Source organism: Macaca mulatta, chromosome 14, assembly GCF_049350105.2.
Source record: "Macaca mulatta isolate MMU2019108-1 chromosome 14, T2T-MMU8v2.0, whole genome shotgun sequence".
Classification (NCBI taxonomy): domain Eukaryota; kingdom Metazoa; phylum Chordata; class Mammalia; order Primates; family Cercopithecidae; genus Macaca; species Macaca mulatta.
Genome location: NC_133419.1, coordinates 86,954,840 through 86,979,521, shown reverse-complemented (window position 1 = coordinate 86,979,521; position 24,682 = coordinate 86,954,840). Strand labels below are relative to the sequence as shown.

The 24,682-nt window shown below is 37.5% G+C and overlaps 1 protein-coding gene and 1 long non-coding RNA gene across 2 annotated transcripts in view; one reads left to right on the top strand and one right to left on the bottom strand.

Moving 5' to 3' along the window:
• CCDC81 (coiled-coil domain containing 81) overlaps nucleotides 1–8,927 on the bottom strand; it is a 49,628-nt gene extending 40,701 nt beyond the window's left edge. The window contains exon 1 of the mRNA XM_001103107.5: nucleotides 8,764–8,927. Coding sequence (XP_001103107.4) covers nucleotides 8,764–8,842 — 79 coding nt within the window. The 5' untranslated portion in view covers nucleotides 8,843–8,927. The remainder of the gene's footprint in view (nucleotides 1–8,763) is intronic.
• LOC114672372 (uncharacterized) overlaps nucleotides 1–24,682 on the top strand; it is an 82,006-nt gene that overhangs the window by 47,831 nt on the left and 9,493 nt on the right. The gene's annotated exons all lie outside the window — the stretch shown is intronic.

Sequence of the window (24,682 nt, the reverse complement as noted above, 5' to 3'; positions counted from 1 at the left end):
TACAGGCTGCTGAGAACTAATAACCAGTTCTAACTGTATACTGAATCAAAATTTTCATCATGACCAAACATTTCATTAATTCACGAATGCAAAATCTCAGTATCCAGATGTACATGGAGAACTTTCAAAGTTATTAAGTCAAAATTGTTAAATGTATGACTCTAAAAGTCTTTCACCTCTGAAAGCTCGTATGTTAGGAAAACAACTACTCTGAAGATGAAATGATTTCATTAGAGCCAGAAGAAAGTGTATAGTTTGCAACGAAACCCCAGTGAAAAGACTCAGCTGAGTTTAATTGAAAATTTGAGGATTTTGTCTTTCTTCATTTGGATAATATATTCAAGCCCACTGTATTGTTTTATTCCATACAGCCTAATAGACAACATTATATAAGAGCAGAACTAATTAGTCTAAACTAAAATTTGCTATTTCTCACTGAAGAGAAAGGAAACTATGCATATCATTTGCCTTAGGAAGCTTTAGGCCCCTGCAATCCAATCGGAATAGACTTGGAAAGCTTACAGACTGTAATTTCTAAATTTGACTTTTTCTGACATCCCAAAGAGTCAGAGAGGATATCATTAAATCTCAAAATGAAAAATATCAAGTCTAAAAAGCAAATTGAAGGATATACTACTTTCATATTTTAAGGGAGGCCAGGGTTCTTACTTATTTCAATCAAACACTGAAGTGCCAAGAATCACTCTTATAAAGAACTAATCCCTAGACATATACTCTATATTCAGTTCAACCTTCATTTGGCTTCAAATTCTTACCATTCCATGCACTCAAAACCATATGCTTAAACAGAGTGCCAAGTAACAGGAATACTGTATCTTGTATATGATCACTATAAAAAAAAAACAAACTACATGCCTGTTCTGTAAATTATACAATACTATATGCTTGAATAAGACATTAATGTCAAAAAAACAGATATGTTTCCTGATGTTATAAAACTTATCTTCTAAAATTAAAATACTGATATATGGAATAGTATAGCAGAATAGTAAAGGATGATTTGAACAAAGAAACATATTCCCAGAGCATAATGCAATGGAAAGAACAGTGTGCTGCGTGGAAGGCCCACAGCCTTCCTGCCTCCATGGACTCAAGTTTTACCCAGTTCACATCTGTAAAATGATGACAGGGCCTTCTAAGCACTATAATTACATAATATTAAACTTTGCTAAAAGATACAGAAGCAGCAGGAATATGCAATGATGAATATATACACTAATGAAAGTTAATTTCTGTGTTTTGCTGAGTTTTATCTTCATCCTTGTTGCAATAGATCATTTGTGAAAGTTAATAAACAGTAGTTTGACTTTGACTTCTGTTATTCTACCAGTAAAGCCCTTGCTGAAGTCACCAATGGTCTCTTTGTCAATACATTCAATAAACGTATTTAATTCTGAGCCCTCAGCCATGTCTGACACTATTGATCACTCCCTCCCCCTTTAAGCACCTCTCCTTTTAGCTTTTATACTACTACTCTCATTTGGGTTTTCTCCTAACTGGCCATTTCTTCAGTCTCCCTTGCAGGCTTATCCTCCTCAACCCAACCATTAAATGGTAGGGTTTTTCAAGGTACATTCCTAGGCTGCTTCTCTTTTCACTCTGTACTCTCTACTCCAGCAGTCACACCCACACAGAAGATGATTCCCAAATGTTTATTTACAGACCCAGACTCCTTGCCACCCCCTATTTGAGATTCTGGACCTTTATCCAACCGCCTACTTAGATAACACACAAAGGCCCTTCAACTTGCCCAAAACCACAATCTTTCTTCCCTTAAATCTTGTCTTTTATCTGGCATATCAGTCTCAGTGAATGGCACCACTATCTATTAATTTATATGAGCCAGGAACTCAGAAGTCATCCTTTAGACTTCTCTTATCCCTCACCCCTAACATCCAGTCCATCACCATAATCTGTAGATTTTACTTCCAAGTTGCCCTTCATTCATTGCACTCCTCTCTATTTCTACTGTTACCAGTTTTAGACCAAGCTACCATTTGTTCTCACCAAGACTATTGCTATAGGTATTCTTGACCCTCCTATTCCTTTCCCACCTAGCAACCGGAGTGATCTTTTCCAAATATAAACTGATCGCATCATTCAACTTCTTCTTGACCTCCAGCTCAGAACACTTAATGGCTTCCCATCAGGCTTAACATAAAGGTCAACATCCTTAATATGACTTACAAGGCCCTGCATTACTTGACCCCTTCCTTTCTCTCTAGCCTGCTTTAGAATACACTCCCTCCCCAAATCTACAGAGCAGCCAGTCCACTGTCTTTCAGTTGCTCCTTTACATCATACCCTCACTGTAAGTTTTTGCCCTTGTCATTCCCTTTGCCAAAATCATTTTCACCTCACTTCCACTCTCTACCTCTCTGATCCATTTCATCTACTTAATTCCAACTCGTTCTTCACAACTCAGCTCAAATTATCCCTTCTTTAGTCATTCTTGGCACACACCTCCATCCTTACTCTCTATTAAAAGTTCTCATTTGACTTCCATTTCTTGGTGCTGTATGTAAGGAAGTCACCACTCCATCCTAAAAACTAAAAAGTTGACCGGACTGAAAAATCAACAACTCTTCTTGGATCCATAAGATGAGGGAGGACACAGGGCAGACTGCTGCCCCTAAAAATTAGAGAGACAGAAATGCAAATACCAGGAGGAATGGCTTCCTGAAACAGACGCACATGCAGAAACAGCATCAAGAACCAATGCTGGGTAAGAAAACCCAAAGTGTAATTGACAAATTTCTGGAGGCTTAGTGTGGACAACACCAAGAGTTAAAACCTCCAGGGGAACCCAGTCATGGAGGGAGGGTTCCCACATAGGGGAAGGTTTACTTCCCAGAGCTCAACCAGATTCCCACAGCTAAATATCCAGTAAATAGGAGAGAAAAATCTCCTTGTGCTTCTGGTGGGGGGAAGAAAAAAATTACCATTTTTAAATATGCCAGAGCACTCTGTTGTTCTTAATGACCTGCCCTCAGAAGAAACTAGTTCACCAGAGCCTAACCTGCTGGGATATTATCCGAGCCTAACTGACCTGGGAGAAGGGAAATGACCAACTCCAGTCCACTTTAGTCATTCTGTCCCACCTAAGGAGAAAGGAAAAATCTGAGAAACATTTGTAAAGTTCACAGTCCAGAGGCACAGGCTCACTGAAAGACTGAGACCTGATCATAGGACTATAGACTGCTTTCCCACCCCCGCACACTCTACCCCTACAGTACTAAAGGTTTATTTATAGAAGTTACCTTTACCCAGTACATCACATCCAGCTATCAAGAAAAAATTATAAGGCATACTAAAAGGCAAAACACACAATATGAAGAGACAGAGCAACCATCAGAGCCAGACATGGCGGGGATGTTGGAACGATCACACTGGCAATTTAAAACAACTATGGTTAATATGCTAAGGGCTCTAATGGATATAGTAGATGGCATGCAAGAACAGATGGGCAACATAAGCAGAGAGATTGAAATCCTAAGAAAGAACCAAAAATAAATGCTAGCAACTAAAAACACTGTAACAGCAGTGAAGAATGCCTTTGAAAGGCTTGCTAGTGGACTGGATATGACTTAGTAAAGAATCTCTGAGCTTGAAAATGTGACAAGGAAACTTCAAAAGGAAAGCGAACAAAGACTGGGAAAAAAAAAAACCCAGAGTATCCAAGGATTGTGAGGCAGCCACAGAAGGGGTGTACTCAGAATGGGAATACCAGAAGAGGGAGAAATAATAGAAGAAATACTTGAAACAATTACTGAGAATTTCCCTCTAATGTCAGACGTGAAACCACAGATCCAGGAAGCTCAAATAACACCAAGCTGGATAAATGCCCAAAAAAGACACCTAGGAATATCATTTTCAAAGTACAGAAAATCAGAGCTAAAAACAAATCCTGAAAGAAGCTGGGGCAGAGGGAGGGGAAGGAACACCTCATCTATAGAGAAACAAAGATAATAATTATATTGAACTACTTCTCAGAAACCAAGCAAAAAGAGAGTACAGTAAGACATTTCAAGTGTTGATAAAAAGAAAACACCAACCTAAAATTCTGCATCCTGTAAAATTATTTTTCAAAAGCAAAGGAGAAATTGTTTTTCAGACAAACAAAAATTAATGGAATTAATTGCTAGTAGACCTGCTTTTCAAGAAATGTTGAAAGATGTTCCTTAGAAAAAAGGAAAATTATGTAGGTCAGAAACGTGAATCTACATTTAAAAAGAAAAAAAAAGGAAAGAAAAGGAGGACCATCAAAGAAGGAATAAGTAAAGGTAAAATAAAAACTTATTTTTTCTTTGAGACAGGGTCTCACTCTGTCGCCCAGCCTGGAGTGCAGTGGTGCAGTCTTGGCTCACTTTAACCTCCACCTGCTAGGCTCTCAAGCGATCCTCCTACCTCAGCCTCCTGAGTAGCTGGGACTACAGTCGTGTGCCACCATATCCATCTTTTTTTGTTTTAATTTTTTGTAGACAAGGTCTCACTATATTGCCCAGGCTGATCCTGGACTCCTGGACTCCTGGACTCAAGTGATTCTCACACCTTGGCCTCCTAAAGTGCTGGGATTACAAGCATAAGCCACTGCACCTGTTTTTATTATTCTTAGCTGACCTAATAGATAGCAGTTTGTCCAATAATAGCAATAATTATTCAATTATGTATGCTTATTCATATATGTATTTATGTTTATATATAAGTGAAATGAAATGAATGACAGCAATGATACAAGGGATGGGAGGAAGGAATTAAGGTTTTGTTATTATAAAACAATCACACTACCTGTGAAGTGGTACAGTGTTATTTGGAAGTGGACTTGAATTGATTGTAAATATATATTGTAGTCTAAGGCAATTTTTTTAAAAAGTATAACTGATATGCTAAAAAAGGAGAAAATGGAATCATAAAATGCTCAGTTGAAAATAAAGATAGATACAAAAAACCAGGGAAAAAAGTAGAAAACAAAAACAAATATGGTAGATATTAATCTAGCTATATCAGTAATCACTTTGAACATAGGCTAAATGTACCAATTAAAAGACAGAGATTTTTGGAGTGGACCAAAAAACAAAACCCAACTATATGTTGTCTAAAAGAAACCCAATCTAAATCTGAAAACATATAGGTTAAAAGTAGATGGATGGAGGAAATATAGCATGGTAATACTAATCAAAAGAAAGCAAGAGTGGCTATATTAATTTTAGACAGAACAGACTTCAAATCAAGGAGAGTTGTCAGAAACAAGGAGCATTACATAATAATAGGGGGGTCAATTCTTCAAGAAGACATAAGAATTTTTTATATGTATACACCTAAAAATAGTTGTCAAATTTATGAGGCAAAAACTAATAGAATTGCAAGAAGAGATAAATGAATCCATTATCATACTTGAAGACTTCAGTACTGACCTATCAGAAATGAACAGATCCAGCAGGCAGAAAATCAGTAAAGGCATAGTTGAACTCAACAGCACCATCTGTCAAATGGATATAGTTGATATCTACAGACTAATTCATCCAACAGCAGTAGAATGCACATTCTTCTCAAGCTCACATGGAACATTGACCAAGACAGACCATGTTCTGGGCCATAAAACACACCTTAACAAATAGGATAGAAATCATACAATGCCTGCTCCAGATTACAACGGGATTAAAGTAGAAATGAATAAGAGAAAGATAAGTGGAAAATCCCAAAATACATGGGGACTAAATAATATGCATCTAGATAACACATGGGACAAGTCAGAGGACTGTCACTACCCAACTTCAAGATTTACAATAAAGCCGAGTCATCAAGACAGTGTGTTATTGACAAAAGAATAGACAAATAGATTAATAGGACACAAAAGAGAGCCCAGGAATAGACCCATATAAATACAGTCAACTTATCCATACAAAGAAGCAAAAGCAATACAATGGAGCAGAATGTCTTTTAAACAAACATTGCTAGAACAACTGGACATCCACATGCAAAAAAATTAAAAAAAAATGAACCTAGACACAGACCTTACATCTTTCACAAAAATTAACTTAAAATGAATCATAGACCTAAATATGAAGTGCAAAACCATAGAACTCCTAGAAGATAACATAGGACAAAACTTAGATGATCTTGGGTATAGAAAAGACTTTAGATGAAACACCAAAGGCATAATCCAAGCAAGAAATAATAAGATGGACTTCATTAAAATTTAAAACTTCTGCTCTGTGAAAAACAATGTCAAGAGAATGAGAAGACAAGCCACAGACTGGAAAAAAATATTTGCAAAAGACACTGTCATGCAAAATATACAAATAACTCTTAAAACTTAACACTAAGAAAAGAAAAACTCAATTTAAAAATGAGCCAAAGCCCTTTATATATATATCATCAAAACACGACAAGCATATTAAAAGGTGCTCTCCATTATATATCATCAGGAAAATGCAAATTAAAACAATGAGATAACAATGCACACATCTATTAGAATGACCAAAATCTAAAATACAACAACAAATGCTGACAATAACATGGAGCAACAAGAATTCTCACTCATTGCTCTTGGGAATGCAACATGGTACAGCCCCTTTGAAAGACAGTCTGGCAGTTTCTCACAAAACTAAACATCCACTTACCATACAATCTAGCAGTTATGTCCCTGTGTATTTACCCAAGTGAATTGAAAACTTACATCCAATTTTTTAAAACCTGCACACAGATTTTTAAAGCAGCTTTATTCATCATTGCCAAAACTTGGAAGCAACCAAGACATTTTTCAGTGGGTGAATAGATTTAAAAAAAAAAAAAAAAAAAAAAACCTGTGGTACATCTAGATAATGGAATATTATTCAGAACTAAAAAGAAATGAGCTATCAAGCCACAAAAAGACATGGAGGAACATTAAATGCATATTGCTAAGTGAAGGAAGCCAATCTGAAAAGGCTTACACTGTACGATTCCGACTATATTACATTCTGGAACTGGCAAAACTATGAAGACAGTGGAAAGATCAGTGGTTTCCAGAGTTTGGGACTGGGGGTAGGGGTGAATAGGCAGAATAAAGGGGAGTGAAAATACTCTATATGACTGCAATGATAAATACATGTCATTTTACATTTGTCCAAACTCATAGAATGTACAACACCAAGAAAGAACTCTAATGTAAACTATGAACCTTGGGTGATTTTGATGTGTCAATGAAAGTTCAATTGTAACTCAAGTACCACTCTGGTGGGGGATGTTGACAATAGGAGAGCCTATCCAAGTGTGAAGTTAGAGAGTATGTGGGACATCTCTATCTGATACGGTTAGGCTTTGTGTCCCCACCCAAATCTCATCTTGAATTGTAATCCCTAGGTGTTGAGGGAGAGGCCTGGTGGGAGGTGATTGGATCCTGAGAGCAGTTTTCCTCAGGCTGTTTTCATGATGGTGAGGGATTTCTCACAAGATCTGAGAGTATTATAAATGGCGGTTTCCCCTAGTCCCCTGGGCTTCTCTCTCTCTCTCTCCTGCCGTCATGTAAGACATGCCTGCTTCCCCTTCTGCCATGATTTTAAGTTTCCCGAGGGCTCCCAGCCATGCAGAGCTGTGAGTCAATTAAACCTCTTTCCTTTATAATGACCCAGTCTGGGATAGTATCTTCATAGCAGTGTAAGAATAAACTAATACATTGTCCCTCCTTCTTAATTTACTGTGAACCTGCAACTGCTCTAAAAAATCATTTTTTAAAAAAATTCTTACTGTACCATTTACCTCCTCCCTGGTAGCATTTACCCAAATGGTAAATTTACATTGATTTGTGTAATTATTTGATTAATGTGTATCTTCCCCACTAAACAGTAAATTCCAAGATTTTTGTTCACCATAAATTAACTAGTGCTCAGCATATAGCAAGGTTTCAAAATTACTTGAATGACTATATATAAATTTACAAATATAGCATATGTTTTTAAATTCATTAAACCATTATCTTCAATGCTTCTTTCATGATGATTTTCAGAGGAAAAGATAGGAGTGATGCAGGGGAAGAGAAAGAAGTATCTGTTCGTATTTGTTTCCTGTGGTCATTTGGTTAAAGCCTAAGCAACATCTCTGTTATAGTGGTTTGATAATAATAAGAGTTTGCATTCCTGCAGCACTTTTCTTCCAAAGTGCTCCTATGGTTTGCAGACAGATCTCAGCCTCACTTTGGGGTGACTCTTCTACAAACGATGCTAAAAACAGATCTTGTCTTGCTACTAACCAAGCGTAATGAATTTTCTCTGAGAAGGTGCCAGGTCCCCTTCCAAAGTACTTACCCTGTATCTTTTTATGATCATCTCATTTTCTTAATACAACCACATGACGTCAAAGGCAATAAAAGCAACCATCTTTGCAGGAACTCTCAAAAGGAGCCATTTAGGGTCTCTGCACCTCTTTTCTCTAGGTAGGCAAAAGGGTTGTGATCCATCCCAGTGGGTGGGGTGGGAATGCTTGTTTTTACCTAACCTTTATTGAGCACTTACTTTGTGCTAGTCCCTTTATTGATCACTTACTTTGCGCTGTCTATGCATCACCTGGTTTAATCAAAACCAGAAAAGGGTCTCTGGGCGTCCAGGGTGGGTCTGATGTGATTACCAGCTGGTTGTCAAGGCAACTTAGCCACTTGCAGGCCAGGCCTGAGCCAGGGAATAGGGAAGTGGGTCTCCCCGCTTCCCCTGCAAGCAGGTGAAGGTTCAGTCTCCAGGGCCACCCCCCACTACCCAACACGCTTACCCTCCTGGCTCAGCGAGGGCAGAGTGGGCAGCACCTGCCTGCCCAGGTCCTGCAGGGCACGGGCGATCGTATCCAACATCTCCAATTTCCAGGTGACTCCGTACTGAATCTTCGATGGGTCTCTTCTCTCTTATATGGAGTGTATACAAAAATGATTCTCCCACCCTCCAGCCCCTTCTCCACGGAGCTTTGGATGTGCCTTAAAAATCAGAATGACGAAAATCCTGGATCTGTTGACTCTTTTTTCCTCTTTCTTAAATAAACTTAAACATTCTTTATCGCCGTCCCTCGCCACTGCCTTGGCTCTCGGGCAGCTCCCACCACAGGAGCCGCAGGAACTGCTCTCCGGCACTGAGTGAGAGTGTGCAGACCCGCGCCCTCCGGACCAGGGAGAGACCCAGTGAGGGGTGAGCGGCAGCCTCGAGGAAGGGAGGGGCACCAGGGAGAATGGGCCCGACAGGAAAGGGCCGGGCGCGTTGCTGGGACGCGAGAAAGACTCGCTCGGTTGCTAAGGCGTCAAGGCTGGGATTCGACCTCACCCCCTTAGATGGGCAGCTTCCAGGTTGCCTAGGTGATTCGGAAGCTCGAGGAAGCAAGGTTGGAAGTAACTTAAAGATAAATAAATAATTGATTTTTACTTATCTGACCCCGGGCAGCGAAGAAACGTGGTTAGAGTGGTAGTTTTTGTACCTTGGACAAATCTAGGAATGCCTTTTGCCCAGAGCGATGGATATTTGAGTCTCCAGATCTGTTTGAGAGTTTGAGCTCGAATTTATTTCTTTGTTTACTTTTCCCTGGGCTCTCTTCCTAGGAAATGGAGAGCTGGAGAAGTGGGGAGGAGGGAATTGACTTTTTTTAAACTACAGTCATTTCTCCCTTTTCTCTACATGTCACCAGTCTCATCCTGAAGAATTGTGTGCATACTCTCCCCTCTGCTGATAATTATCACAAGCTGAAGATACCTATGCAAAACCCATCCAAGTCAAAAAATAGAATGCTAGCACATTGCACAGATCAGCACCTCATTACCCCTCCAGTCATTAGCCAACACATACTGCAGATTCATTTTTCCTGTTGATTCTTTGGAATCATATATTATGTATTCCTTTGTGTCTGGCTCTATTCAAATTCACATTATGTTCATGAGGTTCATCCGTAGTTTCTATGGTAATAATTTCTTCATTTACACTGTTATGTATTATTCCTTTTTATGAGTATGGCACAATTTATGCATTCCACTGTTGAAGGGCATTTGTGTTGTTTCCCTTTGAGGCTACTGGGAATAATGCTGCTGCAAACATTCTCATAGAACACTTTTGACAGATACATGTACTCATTTCTGATGTGTATATAGGGGTAGATTCATGGGTCATGAGAAATGCATGTGATCAATTTTAATAGATAATGCCAGCTAATTTTTAGTGGCAATATCAGCATTATTGTTCCATATTAAGATAATGGAATTATAAAAATAATTGTTTTACAATGCATTCGATTTTGAATTAAATATGGTGATACTTTTAATCTGTAGAAAAGCTGTCTTCAGTTCCAGGAGATGGTGGTGGATGCTAATTGTCAGTGAATTGCAGATGGCTAAAGGAAGCTCTAAAAGAATAAGGACAAATTTGTCGACTTTTCTTCCAAGGTCTTATTTTCCTTTTGTCAAAGGTCCCTTGACAAACGAGGAGGTGTAGATATGTGTAACCCTGTGTTGACTAGAAACTTTTAATGAGCTATAAATATTATATATCCTGAAAATACACTTTTCAGTTGCTAACAAAACCCAGGCAAACCATGTACTTCCACCGCTACAAATTTACTCCTTGGCTATATTGGCATGATACATGCAAAGATATATGTATATGCAACATTGTTTATAATGTTAATTCTTAGAATCAGCCTCAGATGACCATCATAGGGAACTGGTTAAATTGTGACTACATACATTGGAATACATTTCAAGAGTTTACTTAAAAGAAAACTGCACATTTATGTGCTGATGTTGAAAAAGTTTCAAAATATCATAAGTAAAAACCAGTAGCAGCATAGTATTTTTATGTAATGTAATCCTGTTTCCTTCAAATATAAGCATATAAGTATGCATACATATTCGTATATATTTTTGTAAATATATGGAATATTTGAGGAAAGATACATTCAAAAAATATCAACAGTGAAATTTTGAATCACACAAAATTGTGTATGGCAGAGGAGGCATTTCAAGAACTTTTATATTCACTTTTCTCCTTTATTTACTGTTTAACAAGAGCATGAATTACTTTATAATATTTAAGATAATTTATCAAAGAGAGGAAGAGAGAGAGGTACAGGTAGAGTGTAGGAATTTATGCAAACACTGAAGGAAACAAACAGGGCCAAAATTTTCCCAAGTATTTCAATGTACATTTACTTTTCTGCAAGCTCCAACTTGCCTTGCAAAACCCACACTGAATGGGCGGTCATTTTTACCGAAGCCCCAAGGCACACACAATATTAAGTGGTTTATGTTAAAGGCAACTTGGAAAACTACTGAAAAAGAAAGCGTAATACTCATTTTACAACACCAGAATAGAAATTTGCAATAAATAATTTAACCCACATCTATATGGAGTACTTAATTTGTGCCAAGCACTTTGCTAGTTGCTAAAAGGAATACAGACACTTACCAGAAAATCCCTACAGATAAGAAATTCACAATTCATTTTTCACCATTTTAACAAATATTTATTGCAGGAGGTTCTAAAATCAGGATTGGGTTTCAAAGTCAAAGTGTAAATTGAAAATTGGATGTGGGAAAACTACTCTAGAAATCCCTTCTTAGGAGGGGACCATATCAGAGACCCACATATGCCATCTCTCAGTTTATAGACCCAATGCAAACAGTCTTTCTCCCCTCACACTGGTGCAGATCACTTTCTTCAGGAGAGGTGTAATGAAACAGTTGGCTAGAGTTTAGGAAAGCAGTCTTATTCTAAAAATTCAACCAAATAGAATTAATTGTATGTACTCAACATTGTGCCATGCTAACACTATGATACGCACTCATGAACTGAGACAGTTTGAAAATATAGCAGATGTATATCTTCTGTCCCTTGCTTACTCAAGGATTTATGCAGAAACAGACTTGCAGTAGCTTCATAGAGTGTCGACTTAGCTAAGATAGAACTACATTTTCCAGAATTCCCTTTCCTGTATGATTCTAGGTTAGGGTTAGTCAAAAGAGAATGTGCGTGAGATTTGGAAGGCAGAAGTAAAGCAGCAGCCATTTGATCTGAAGCCCTAAAGGTCATCATGGGGCTAGGCACTGATCTGCTGGCTCACCATGTAGGCATGGGCCAGCAGCCTGGCCTGCAGCTCTGCAACTCCTGCCAGATCTCCTCTTTCTGCTTCTCTCAATCTTAGACCAGGTACATGTGCAGCAGTGTTGCCAAAGGCACTGCCTAATCCTGTAAGTCCCTCACCTCACTGAAGTTGGATGCAAGGAAATACAGATGTAGGCTGCAATTTGTCCTCACAGGATCTAGTTTGCCTGTGTGTAACCGCCCAATGGGTTCTTCTTGCCCTCTGGAATGAAACCAATTTATCAAGATGCGGGAGTTGCAATAGAGAAAGAGTTTAATACAGGTAGAGCTGGCTAAATGGAAGACTAGAGTATTCTTATTACTCAGATTAGCCTCCTTGAAAATTCAAAGGCTAGGGTTTTTTAGTTTGGTGGGAAAGGAGCTAGGGAGTGCTGATAGTTTGGGTCAGGGATGAAAACATAGGAAGTTGAAGCTGTCCTTTTGTGCTGAGTCAGTTCCTGGTGGAGGCCACAAGACCAGATGAGCCGGTTTTTCAGTCTGGGATGTGCCAGCTAATCCATCAGAATGCTGGGTCAGAAAAGTCGCTCAAACATCAATCTTAGGTTTTACAATAGTAATGTTATCTATAGGGGCAATTGGGGAGGTTAGCAATCTTGTGGCCTCTGGCTGCATGACTCCTAGGCCATGGTTTCTGAGCTTGTGGCTAATTTGTTGGTTTTACAAAGGCCAATCTGGTCCCCATGAAAGGAGGAAGTTTGTTTCAGGGAGGGACTGTTACCATCTTTGTTTCAAAGTTGAACTATAAATTCCTCCCATGTTAGTTAGTTCAGCCTATGTCCGGGAACGAACAAGGGCAGCTTGGAGGTTAGAAGCAAGATGGAGTTAATTAGGACAGATTTCTTTTACTGCCATAATTTTACTATGTCAGATTTTTCTCACTGTCATAATTTTTGCAAAGGCAATTTCACTTGTGGGTTCCAGATTGTTCTCACCAGTTCCAATCTTTCCTTATTCTTCCCCATTTCATGACCATATTTTCTTCCTATTAGCCTTGCTGGCTTTAGGCCTTACACCAGACACAGAGGCCAACACCAGACAGAGATGACTTAATCAGCTCCTACAACTATTAAGGGCTAGTGCTCATAATAAATTTTATATTTTCTATCACTCTTACAGGTCCTGCTTCTCTGATTGAACCTGAATGATACAGGACTGGTAGTTAAAACTGAACTATTTCAATTTAAAGTATTCTCTTTAAGTTTTACTTAGACTTGAATCCACATAAATTATGTGTTTGTGCACTGCAACTGTATTGTAAAGATTTGTTACCTTAGTCTGTTTTGTGTTGCAAAGGACTACCTGAGAGACTGAGTAATTTATAAAGACAACATATTTATTTGGTTCACAATTAAGAATGGCTGGAAGGTTCAAGATTGGGTATCTGCATCTGGTGAGGGCCTCAGGCTGCTTCTACTCATGGCAAAAGGCCAAGGCAAAGGGGAGCCGGCTGTGTAGAGATCACTTGGTGACAGAGGAAACAAAAGACAGGTAAGGGAGATGCCAGCCTCTTTTTAACAGCCAGCTCTGAGGAATTAATAGAGTGAGCACTCCCTACCTAGGGAGGTCATATATCTATTCATGGGTTTCGCTCCCATGACCAAAACACCTGCCATTAAGCCTCATCTCCAACATTGGGGATCAAATTTCAACATGAGGTTTGGAGGGGACAAATATCCAAACCATAGCGTATGTTTAATGTCATGTTTGAGACATGAAGACAGTGTAATGGGAATTCAAGGGGAGGAAATTTATATCTCTAGTAGGCCATTCTTGCATTGCTATAAAGAAATACCTGAGACTGGGTAATTTATTTTAAAAAGAGGTTTAATTGGCTCATGGTTCTGCAGCTGTACAAGCATGGTGCTGGCATCTGTCCAGCTTCTGGGGATGCCTCAGGGAGCTTTTACTCATAGAGAAGGCAAAGCAAGAGTAGGCTCATCACATGGTGAAAGCAGGAGCAAGAGAGAGAGTGGGTGGGGGAAGGTGCCACACACTTAAACAGCCAGATCTCACAAGAACTCATTCACTATTATGAGGATAGCACCAAGTTATGAGGGATCCACCCCCATGATCCAAATGCTCCCTGCCAGGCCCCACCTACATACAACATGGGGATTACAATTCGACATGAGATTTGGCGGGGACAAATATTCAAACTGTATCAACTTCTAACTGGGATGATTAGCCTGAATGCTAAACAAAGAAGCTTGAATTTTATTTGGAAGGTGTGGATAGTTCCTGAAGGCCTTGAATAAGAAAATGACCTAATCACCACTATATTCTTCTGTATTATATTAAAAAGAAGCTTGAATTTCATTATATAAGTAATCCATATGTCAGATAACAACTAATCAGAGAAATTTCTCAGAGAGATGGGGAAAGCTACCAAATAACTAAAAGGATAACCACAGAAAGACTGGCTACGGAATGATTAATGTGATTGAGTGACAGCCATTTAGAAGCTTTTGACAGATGAAACTGCAAAGATGCATTCATTTTCTTACAACACAAATGAAAAAAGGTAAATTAGCTAAGGTGATAAATGAGATTACCTTGAAATTAAGCTGTGGAATGATCTCCCAAAGAAAAAATATAGAAAACTCATCAAGTCAGACTATTTGAAAATAGACCATTTCAAGTAGGAGTTAACACACTATCGTTATTCTACCTGGACTCTTTGCAGAATAAAAGTCATACAGTCTGGCTTTCTCATGTTTAATAGATGTTATCTCAATGAATAATAAATATGATAATGATACCCATGCATATAACATTATCTATTTATGAATAGAAGAGAAAGTTAATATTTAAACTGTACTCATCTGACCTACACCTTTTATAAACACTTTGCAGCTTTTTTCCATTTCACTTAAACTAAAGTGAGGAATTTGGCATTTGGAAATCTGAGCTCAAGTCTAGTATTAACATAAATAGGTTTGTGTTTATAACTGAATAAAATCTTAATATTTCTGAGCCTGCTTGTTGTTAAAGTAGTAATAATGACTATAAATGTTAACAAGTATATCCCAGTAAACTTAAAGAAATAATGATAAAAGTAAAAATAGGAAAAAAGTCTTTTTGGAGCCCCAAAATTCTAAGCCTGCAGATACTTGCCCCATTTTACCATAAGATTATACCACTTTACGTAGGCAAAACCAAATGTATATTCTATAAACAAAAGAATGCCTCTTGACTTAAAATGGAGACTACTGATAAATAAATATATTTTGAAAAATTGTAAAATAAGTGACTTTAGGCAATGTATGGTAAGTTGGTCAGCCAGTTCACTTCACACAATATACAAAAATTAACTTAAGATAGGCATAGACCTAAATCTAAAAGATATAAAAGTTCTAGAATAAAACATAAGAGAAAAATTTTGTGATCTTGAGGTTAAGCAAATATTTAAGACACAAAGCATGAATGATAAAGTTGGACTTTATCAAAATTCAAAACTTTTGCTCTTTAAAGGCATCATTAAAAAATGAAAAGTCACAGAATCGTAGAAAGTATTCACACTACAAATACCTGACAACTGATATACAAAATGTATTTTTAAAATCTCCCAAAGCTCAGTAATAAGAAAATAATTCAATTTATTTAATGGACAAAATATTTGAACATACATTTTACAAAAGCAGATATGTAAATGGCCAGTAAGGAGATGGAAAGGTTTTCAACATGGTTAGTCATTAGGAAAACACATATTAAAACCACAATGAGACAGCACTACATTAGGATGGCTACAATTAAAAAGACTGATAATACCAAATGTTAGTGAAGATGTGGAACAATTGGAGCTTATACTCAAGGTGTGAATGTAAAGTAGTTCAAAAAACTGGCAGTTTCTTATAAAGTTAAACATATACCTACCATATGACCAGCCATTCTAGTTCTAAGCATTCAACCTATAGAGATAAAAAATATGTGTTCACACAAAGTGTTAAATGCAAATATTCATAGCAGCCTTATTCACAGCAGCCAAAAATGTAAAACAGCCCATGTGTCTATCAAATGGAAAATGGATAAACAAGTAATAGTATATCCATACAAAGTAACACTACTTAGTAATAAAAAGAAATGAACTACTGACATAGGTAACATGGATGAACCTCAGAGTCATCATGCTGGCTGATAGAAACAAGACAGAAAGAATACATACTGTGTGGTTTCATTTATATAAATTCTAGAAAATGCAAACTAATTTATAGTGAGTCCAGCAAATCAGTGATTGGCTGGGGCCAGGATCAGAAGGAGAAATGAACTGCCAAGGGGGCATAGGAAATATTTTGGGGTAATGGATATATTCTGTATCTTGAATGTGGTAGTGATTTCACAGGAGCCTACAGTTGTAAAAATTCGTCAAAGTGTGCACTCAAAATGGATACAGCTTATTGTATGTATCTTGATGAAGATTTTTTTTAAAAGAAGCAACCCAGAATTCTAGGAAAGTAAACTTAAAAGCTTAATAAAGGCAAACTTAAATAAAATTTAGTTAATTCATAAGTTGACTAAAAAGTAAAGAACTTACTTGAGGATTTTAACAGTAGACAGAAAACAACATAAGACAAATGAACTTAATGAAATTATCCAAATTGAACCTCAAAAAGGAAAAAGGTAAAAAGAACCTCACACAGTAAGAAATGTGAAATATATGAAGTTCCAGGAAGAGAAGAAAGACAGAATAAGAAAGAAGTAATCATTTGGGAAAAATGTATGATAATTTTCCAAATTGTTGAGAAGTATTAAAATCTTCAAGAAGCTTAGCAAGTCCCAAATAGGATAAATACAATGGAAATGACATGTAGGTACATAAAAGTCAAACTTATTAAACCAAATATTAAAAAAAAAAACCTTTAAAGCTGCTAGAGAAAAAAAAGACAATCACAAGAAATGCCACTGACATCATAATTAAAACATCAAAGTGCAACACTGTATGTAATGATAACTTTAAAGTGCTGAAAGAAAAAACTGCCAAACTTGTACTTTATACTCAGGAAAAATATTTTTCAAAGTCAAGAACAAAGTTTTAAAACTTTATCAGGCAAATAAAATATAAGAAAAAAGCAGAGGATGTTTTCGGATTGAAGGAAAATGATCCCAGATAGAATATGAAAGTGGAAAAAAGAATGAACAGCTCTAGGGAGGTTAAATTAATAGATAAAAATAAAACAAAATTGGCTATTGAAAGCAATAATAATAACTATATCATCCAAGGTTTTAACATGTAAAAATAAAATATATAACAAGAAAATCAGAATAAGGCATCAGGCAACAAAGGAATCGCTGAGAGATGGGAAGCACATGAGGTAAATCCTACAATTGCCCCAGCTTACTGCCTGGAGAAAATTTTCAGGCTGCAATGCAGGGATGGGAGAAAACCACAAACCCACAGAGAGAGAGAGAAAGTTCCAGAGATCTTCAGAGGGTCCCCTAAAGTATTCAGTTGAGGACTGATTTGTACATGCATGTGAGAAAGCTACCCATGGCCAGAGAAAAGAACTATCCAGAAGAATCAAAGGAAACAGTTTCCATAGATCACAGAGATCCAAGAAAACACCGTTTCCCAACAGCCAAAATAGAAAACCTCATAATTCATGGGGTATTGGAGAGGAGTACAAAGAATGGTCTTGGCTCAGTAGGGGGGAAAGTTAACCTTAGACTAAACACTGCTTCATTTCTTCCCAATAAAGCTAGAAGGAAGACCTAAAACTTCATTTTAGCCAACCTGTTTTAAAGTAACTTGACTGCATCCCGAAAGCAAGTTCAGTAATATTTACAGGAATACAAAAGTATCAAGAACCAAACAAGGTAAAATTCATAATGTATGACATCCCCCAAAAAATTACCAGGCATGCAAGGAAGCAAGAAAGTATGATCCATAATGAGGAAAGAGAAAATCATTCAATTTAAACCTGACCAAGAAATGACACAAATAATAGAATTAGTAGACAAGAACACTAAAACAGTTATCGTATTAGTAGTTAATATGTTCAAGAAGCAAAAATAAAATATTAAACATGTTAACTGGCAACACTGGAGATATTAAAAACAAAGAACTTCCAGACATTAAAACCACAATGCCTGAGATGAAAAGAATACATTGGATGGGATTAGTGTCAGAAGAAAGGTTGGTGAACTTGAAGACATAGTAAAAAAAAAAATCCGTAATGAACTACAGAGAGAAAAACTACTGAAAAAAAAGAACAGAATATCAGTTAGCTGTGGGACAGCTTATAAGGAAACAAATATAGGCCAAGCGCGGTGGCTCACACCTATAATCCCAACACTTTGGGAGGCCAAGGTGGGTGGATCACAAGGTCAGGAGTTTGAGACTAGCCTTGCCAACATGGTGAAACCCCATCTCTACTAAAAATACAAAAATTAGCCGGGTGTTGTGTGTGTCTGTAATCCCAGCTACTTGGGAGACTGAGGCAGGAGAATCGCTTGAACCTGGGAGGTGGAGGTTGCAGTGAGCCAAGATTACACCATTGCACTCCAGCCTGGGCAATAGAGTGAGACTCCATCTCAAAAAAAAAAAAAAGAAGACAAATATATATACAATTCAAGTCCCTGCATAAGGAGAGAAACTTGCAGACAGAAAAATAGTTTAAAGAGATAATTACCAAAATTTTTCCAAGATAGATGGTGATAAATATGTATATTATGAACCCTGTAGTTAACAACTAAAGTAATACAACAAAGACTTATAGCAAATAGGCCGACAAAGAAGATAAAATGAAGTCATAAAAATATAATCAGTTTAAAACAAGACAGAAAAAGAGAACAAAGAGAACAAAAACCAGATAAGACAAATAAAAAACAAATAGCAAGATGGTAGATTTAAACCTAATCATATCAATGTTAATGATATATAAATTCCCTAAATGTAATATAAATTGTCCCATAAATGGTTTAAATACCCCAACTAAAAGTCAGAAGTTGTTGAATTGGTTAAAATGCGTAACATAACTATACTGCCTACACGAAATATATTTTAAATATAAATAAATGGATGAAAACTCAAGGGGTGATAACAAATATACCATGCTGACCTTGACCAACAGAAAACTGGAGTGGGTATATTAATATCAGACACATTAGACTTCAGAGCAAACAGTGTTACCAGAGATAAAGAGTGTCATTTCATAATAAAAAAAGGTTTCAGTTCATCAAGAAAACATAAAAATTATAAACATTTATTCTCCTAATAACTGAGCCTCAAAATACATAAAGTAAAATCTGATAAGGATAAGTTTGAGGATTAACAATTTTTTTTTTTTTTTGAGATGGAATCTTGCTCTGTCGCCCAGGCTGGAGTTCAGTGGCATGATCTCGGCTTGCTGCAACCTCCACCTCCCAGGTTCAAGCAATTCTCCTGCCTCAGCCTGCCAAGTAGCTAGGACTACAGGCGCCCACCACCACGCCCAGCTAATTTTTTGTATTTTTAGTAGAGACGGAGTTTCACCATGTTAGCCAGGATGGTCTTGATCTCCTGACTTCATGATCCGCCTGCCTCAGCCTCCCAAAGTGCTGGGATTACAGGTGTGAGCCACCGTGCCCAGTCAAACAATTTTTAACTTTCTTTTTTTTTTTTTTTTGGGACACAGTCTCGCTCTGTCTCCCAGGATGGAGTGCCGTGGCGTAATCTCAGCTCACTTCAACCTCTTCCTCCTGGGTTACAGTGATTCTCCTGCCTCAGCTTCCTGAGTAGCTGGGAATACAGGCATGTACCACCACGTTCAGCAAATTTTTATATTTTTAGTAGAGATGGGGTTTCGCCATATTGTCCAGGCTGGTCTCAAACTCCTGACCTCAAGCGATCTGCCTGCTTCTATCTCCCAAAGTGTTGGGATTACAGGTGTGAGCCACTGTACCTGACAGTTTTTAACTTTCTTAATGCAAAGACATATCTATAGCTTATTATTTTATATAAACTTTACATTTATTACTTAAGATATAATAACTTTTATCTTGACCAAGGAAATGAGCCATAGAAAATGACTAAGTTGAAAATGATTACAGACATGGTGGCTCACACCTGTAATCCCAGCACTTTGGGAGGTCGAAAAGGGTGGATCACTGGAGGTCAGGAGTTGGAGACCAGCCTGGCCAACATAGTGAAACCCCATCTCTACTAAAAATACAAAAATTAGCCAGTCATGGTGACTTACACCTGTAATCCCAGCTACTTGGAAGGCTGAGGCAGGAGAATCGCTTGAACCCGGAAGGCAGAGGTTGCAGTGAGCCAAGATTGTGCCACAGCATTCCAGCCTGGGTGACAGAACAAGACTCCGTCTCAAAAAACAAGAAAAAGACTACGTTTTGTTTTTGTTTTTGTTTTTTTTTTGATGGGGGGATGAGTTCCTTTGTTGTTTTTATTTTTTATTTTATTATACTTTAAGTTCTAGGGTACATGTGCACAACATGCAGGTTTGTTAGATATGTATACATGTGCCATGTTGGTGTGCTGCACCCATTAACTCTTCATTTACATTAGGTATTTCTCCTAATGTTATCCCTCCCTGTCCTCCCAGGCCCCGGTGTGTGATGTTCCCCACCCTGTGTCCAAGTGTTCTCATTGTTCAGTTCCCACCTATGAGTGAGAACATGCAGTGTTTTGTTTTCTGTCCTTGCAATAGTTTGCTCAGAATGATGGTTTCCAGCTTCATCCATGTCCCTGCAAAGGACATGAACTCGTCCTTTTTTATGGCTGCATAGTATTCCATGGTGTATATGTGCCACATTTTCTTAATCCAGTCTGTCATTGATGGACATTTGGGTTGGTTCCAAGTCTTTGCTATTGTGAATTGTGCTGCAATAAACATACATGTGCATGTGTCTTTATAGTAGCACGATTTATAATCCTTTGGGTATATACCCAGTAATGGGATCACTGGGTGGTCAAATGGTATTTCTAGTTCTAGATCCTTGAGGAATCACTACACTGTTTTCCACAATGGTTGAACTAGTTTACAGTCCCACCAACAGTGTAAAAGTGTTCCTCTTTCTACACATCCTCTCTAGCACCTGTTGTTTCCTGACTTTTTCATGATCGCCATTCTAACTGGTGTGAGATGGTATCGCATTGTGGTTTTGATTTGCATTTCTCTGATGGCAAGTGATGATGAGCATTTTTTCCTGTGTCTGTTGGCTGCGTAAATGTCTTCTTTTGAGAAATGTCTGTTCATATCCTTTGCCCACGTTTTGATGGGGTTGTTTTTTTTCTTGTAAATTTGTTTGAGTTCTTTGTAGATTCTGGATATTAGCCCTTTGTCAGATGGGTAGATTGCAAAACTTTTCTCCCATTCTGTAGGTCGCCTGTTCACTCTGATGGTAGTTTCTTTTGTTGTGCTCTTTAGTTTAATTAGATCCCATTTGTCAATTTTGGCTTTTGTTGCCATTGCTTTTAGTGTTTTAGTCATGAGTTCCTTGCCTATGCCTATGTCCTGAATGGTATTGCCTAGGTTTTCTCCTAGGGTTTTTATGGTTTTTAGTCTAGCATTTAAGTCTTTAATCCATCTTGAATTAATTTTTGTATGAGGTGTAAGGAAGGGATCCAGTTTCAGCTTTCCATATTTGACTAGCCAGTTTTCCCAGCACCATTTATTAAATAGGGAATCCTTTTCCCATTTCTTGTTTTTGTAAGGTTTGTCAAAGATCAGATAGTTGTAGATGTGTGGTATTATTTCTGAGGGCTCTGTTCTCTTCCATTGGTCTATATCTCTGTTTTGGTACCAGTACCATGCTGTTTTCCCTGGTAGTATAGTTTGAAGTCAGGTAGCGTGATGCCTCCAGCTTTGTTCTTTTTGCTTAGGATTGTCTTGGCAATGCAGGCTCTTTTTTGGTTCCATATGAACTTTAAAGTAGTTTTTTCCAGTTCTGTGAAGAAACTCATTGGTAGCTTGATGGGGATGGCATTGAATCTCTAAATTACACTTGGGAAATACGGCCATTTTCATGATATTAATTCTTCCTATCCATGAGCATGGAATGTTCTTCCATTTGTTTGTGTCCTCTTTTATTTCATTGAGCAGTGGTTTGTAGTTCTCCTTGAAGAGGTCCTTCACATCTCTTGTAAGTTGGATTCCTAGGTATTTTATTCTCTTTGAAGCAATTGTGAATGGGAGTTCACTCATGATTTGGCTCTCTGTTTGTTATTGGTGTATAGGAATGCTTGTGATTTTTGCACATTGGTTTTGTATCCTGAGAGTTTGCTGAAGTTGCTTATCAGCTTAAGGAGATTTGGGGCTAAGCCGATGGGGTTTTCTAAATATACAATCATGTCATCTGCAAACAGGGACAATTTGACTCCCTCTTTTCCTAACTGAATACCCTTTATTTCTTTCTCTTGCCTCATTGCCCTGGCCAGAACTTCCAACACTATGTTGAATAGGAGTGGTGAGAGAGGGCATGCCTGTCTTGTGCCAGTTTTCAAAGGGAATGCTTCCAGGTTTTGCCCATTCAGTATGATATTGGCTGTGGGTTTGTCATAAATAGCTCTTATTATTTTGAGATACATCCGATCACTACCTAGTTTATTCAGAGTTTTTAGCATGAAGGGCTGTTGAATTTTGTCAAAGGCCTTTTCTGCATCTATTGAGATAATCATGTGGTTTTTGTCTTGGTTCTGTTTATATGATCGATTACGTTTATTGATTTGTGTATGTTGAACCAGCCTTGCATCCCAGGGATGAAACCAACTTGATCGTGGTGGATACACTTTTTGATGTGCTGTTGGATTCAGTTTGCCAGTATTTTATTGAGGATTTTTGCATCGATGTTCATCAGTGATATTGGTCTAAAATTCTCTTTTTTTGTTGTGTTCTGCCAGGCTTTGGTATCAGGATGATGCTGGCCTCATAAAATGAGTTGGGGAGGATTCCCTCTTTTTCTGTTGATTGGAATAGTTTCAGAAGGAATGGTACGAGCTCCTCTTTGTACCTCTGGTAGAATTTGGCTGTGAATCCGTCTGGTCCTGGACTTTTTTTGGTTGGTAGGCTAGTAATTATTGCCTCTATTTCAGAGCCTGTTATTGGTCTGTTCTGGGATTCAACTTCTTCCTGGTTTAGTCTTGGGAGGGTGTATGTGGAAAATGACTAAGTTTGTGCTGACATAAACAAAGCAAATTACTTCCATATGTTTATTTAAAAAAAAAAAAAACTTCCTGCAAATAAATGTCAGATTTTTATGGCTTTAATGCTGAGTTCTTACAAATAATTCAAGAACAAATAATACTGGATTTACACAAACTATTCCAGAGAATTAAAAAAGAAAGGACATGTCTGCACTCACTTTTTAAGATTGGCAAAACATTGATACCAAAATATGACATTACAAGTAAGGAAATTTATAGTCTAGAATCTCTCTTGAACATAGATGTAAAAATCCTAACAAAATATCAATAAATTGGCAGGGTGTAGTGGCTCATGCCTGTAATCCCAGTACTTTGGGAAGTCAAAAGTGAGAGGATTGCTTGAGCCCATGAGTTTGAGACCAGCCTGGGCAACATAGTGAGATCCTGTTTCTAAAAATGTGTTTACATTAGCTGTGTGTAGTGGCATGCCTCTGTAGGCCTAGCTATTCAGGAGGCTGACGTGGGAGGATCAGTTGAGCCCAGGAGTATGTGGTTATAGTGGGCTATGATCATACCACTGCACTCCAGTCTGGGTGACAGAGCAAGACCCTGTCTCTAAAAACAAAACCAAAAAAATCAATAAATGGGATTCCAGGAATGTAAAAAATACATAATATACCATAACAAAGAAAGATGTACTCAAGGAATAAAAGATTGATTTAACATTTTAAAATTCTGTCATTAGAATTCACCATGTTAACAGCATAATATTGAAAGAAGGGGCACAATAAGATCATCTTAATAGGTGAAGAAAACATATTTGATAAAGCTGAACATGCATTGGTGATTTTAGAAAAAAAATCCACAACAAAGGAGAAATTGAATAAAACATCCTTAATCTCAAAGGGTTATCTAGTAATAAAACCCTGTAGCGGTGTCATTATCAGTGGTTAAAGTTTTCTCCCCAAAGTCAAGAAAAGATGGTGATCTCTACTACCACTATGGTTGTTCATCATTATGCTGTAGGCCCAAGACAGTTCTGTAAGGCAAGAAAGAGAAATAAAAGGTATAAAGATTGAAAACAAAAAGTAAAACTATTTTCATTTATGTATTACATGATTGTGAAGACAGAAAATCTGAAACTATACAGACTATTAGAATTAATTTAGCAAACTCTCTGGATACAAAGTCAACACATGAAAACGAAGCATATTTCTATATACTATCAAGAAATGATCAGAAAATGAAATATTTTAAAATGTAATTTATAGTAACATTAAAAATCAAATATTTAGAAACAAATTTAAGAAGAGTTCCACAAAGCTAATAGTGAAAACTACAAAATACTGCTGAGAGAAATTAAAAGTGACCTAAATAAATAAAGAACTATATCATGTGCATGAATCAAATGACTGAAAATTGATAAGATGGCAATTTCCCCAAATTTGATAAGTGGATTCGATGCAAACCCAATCTATAA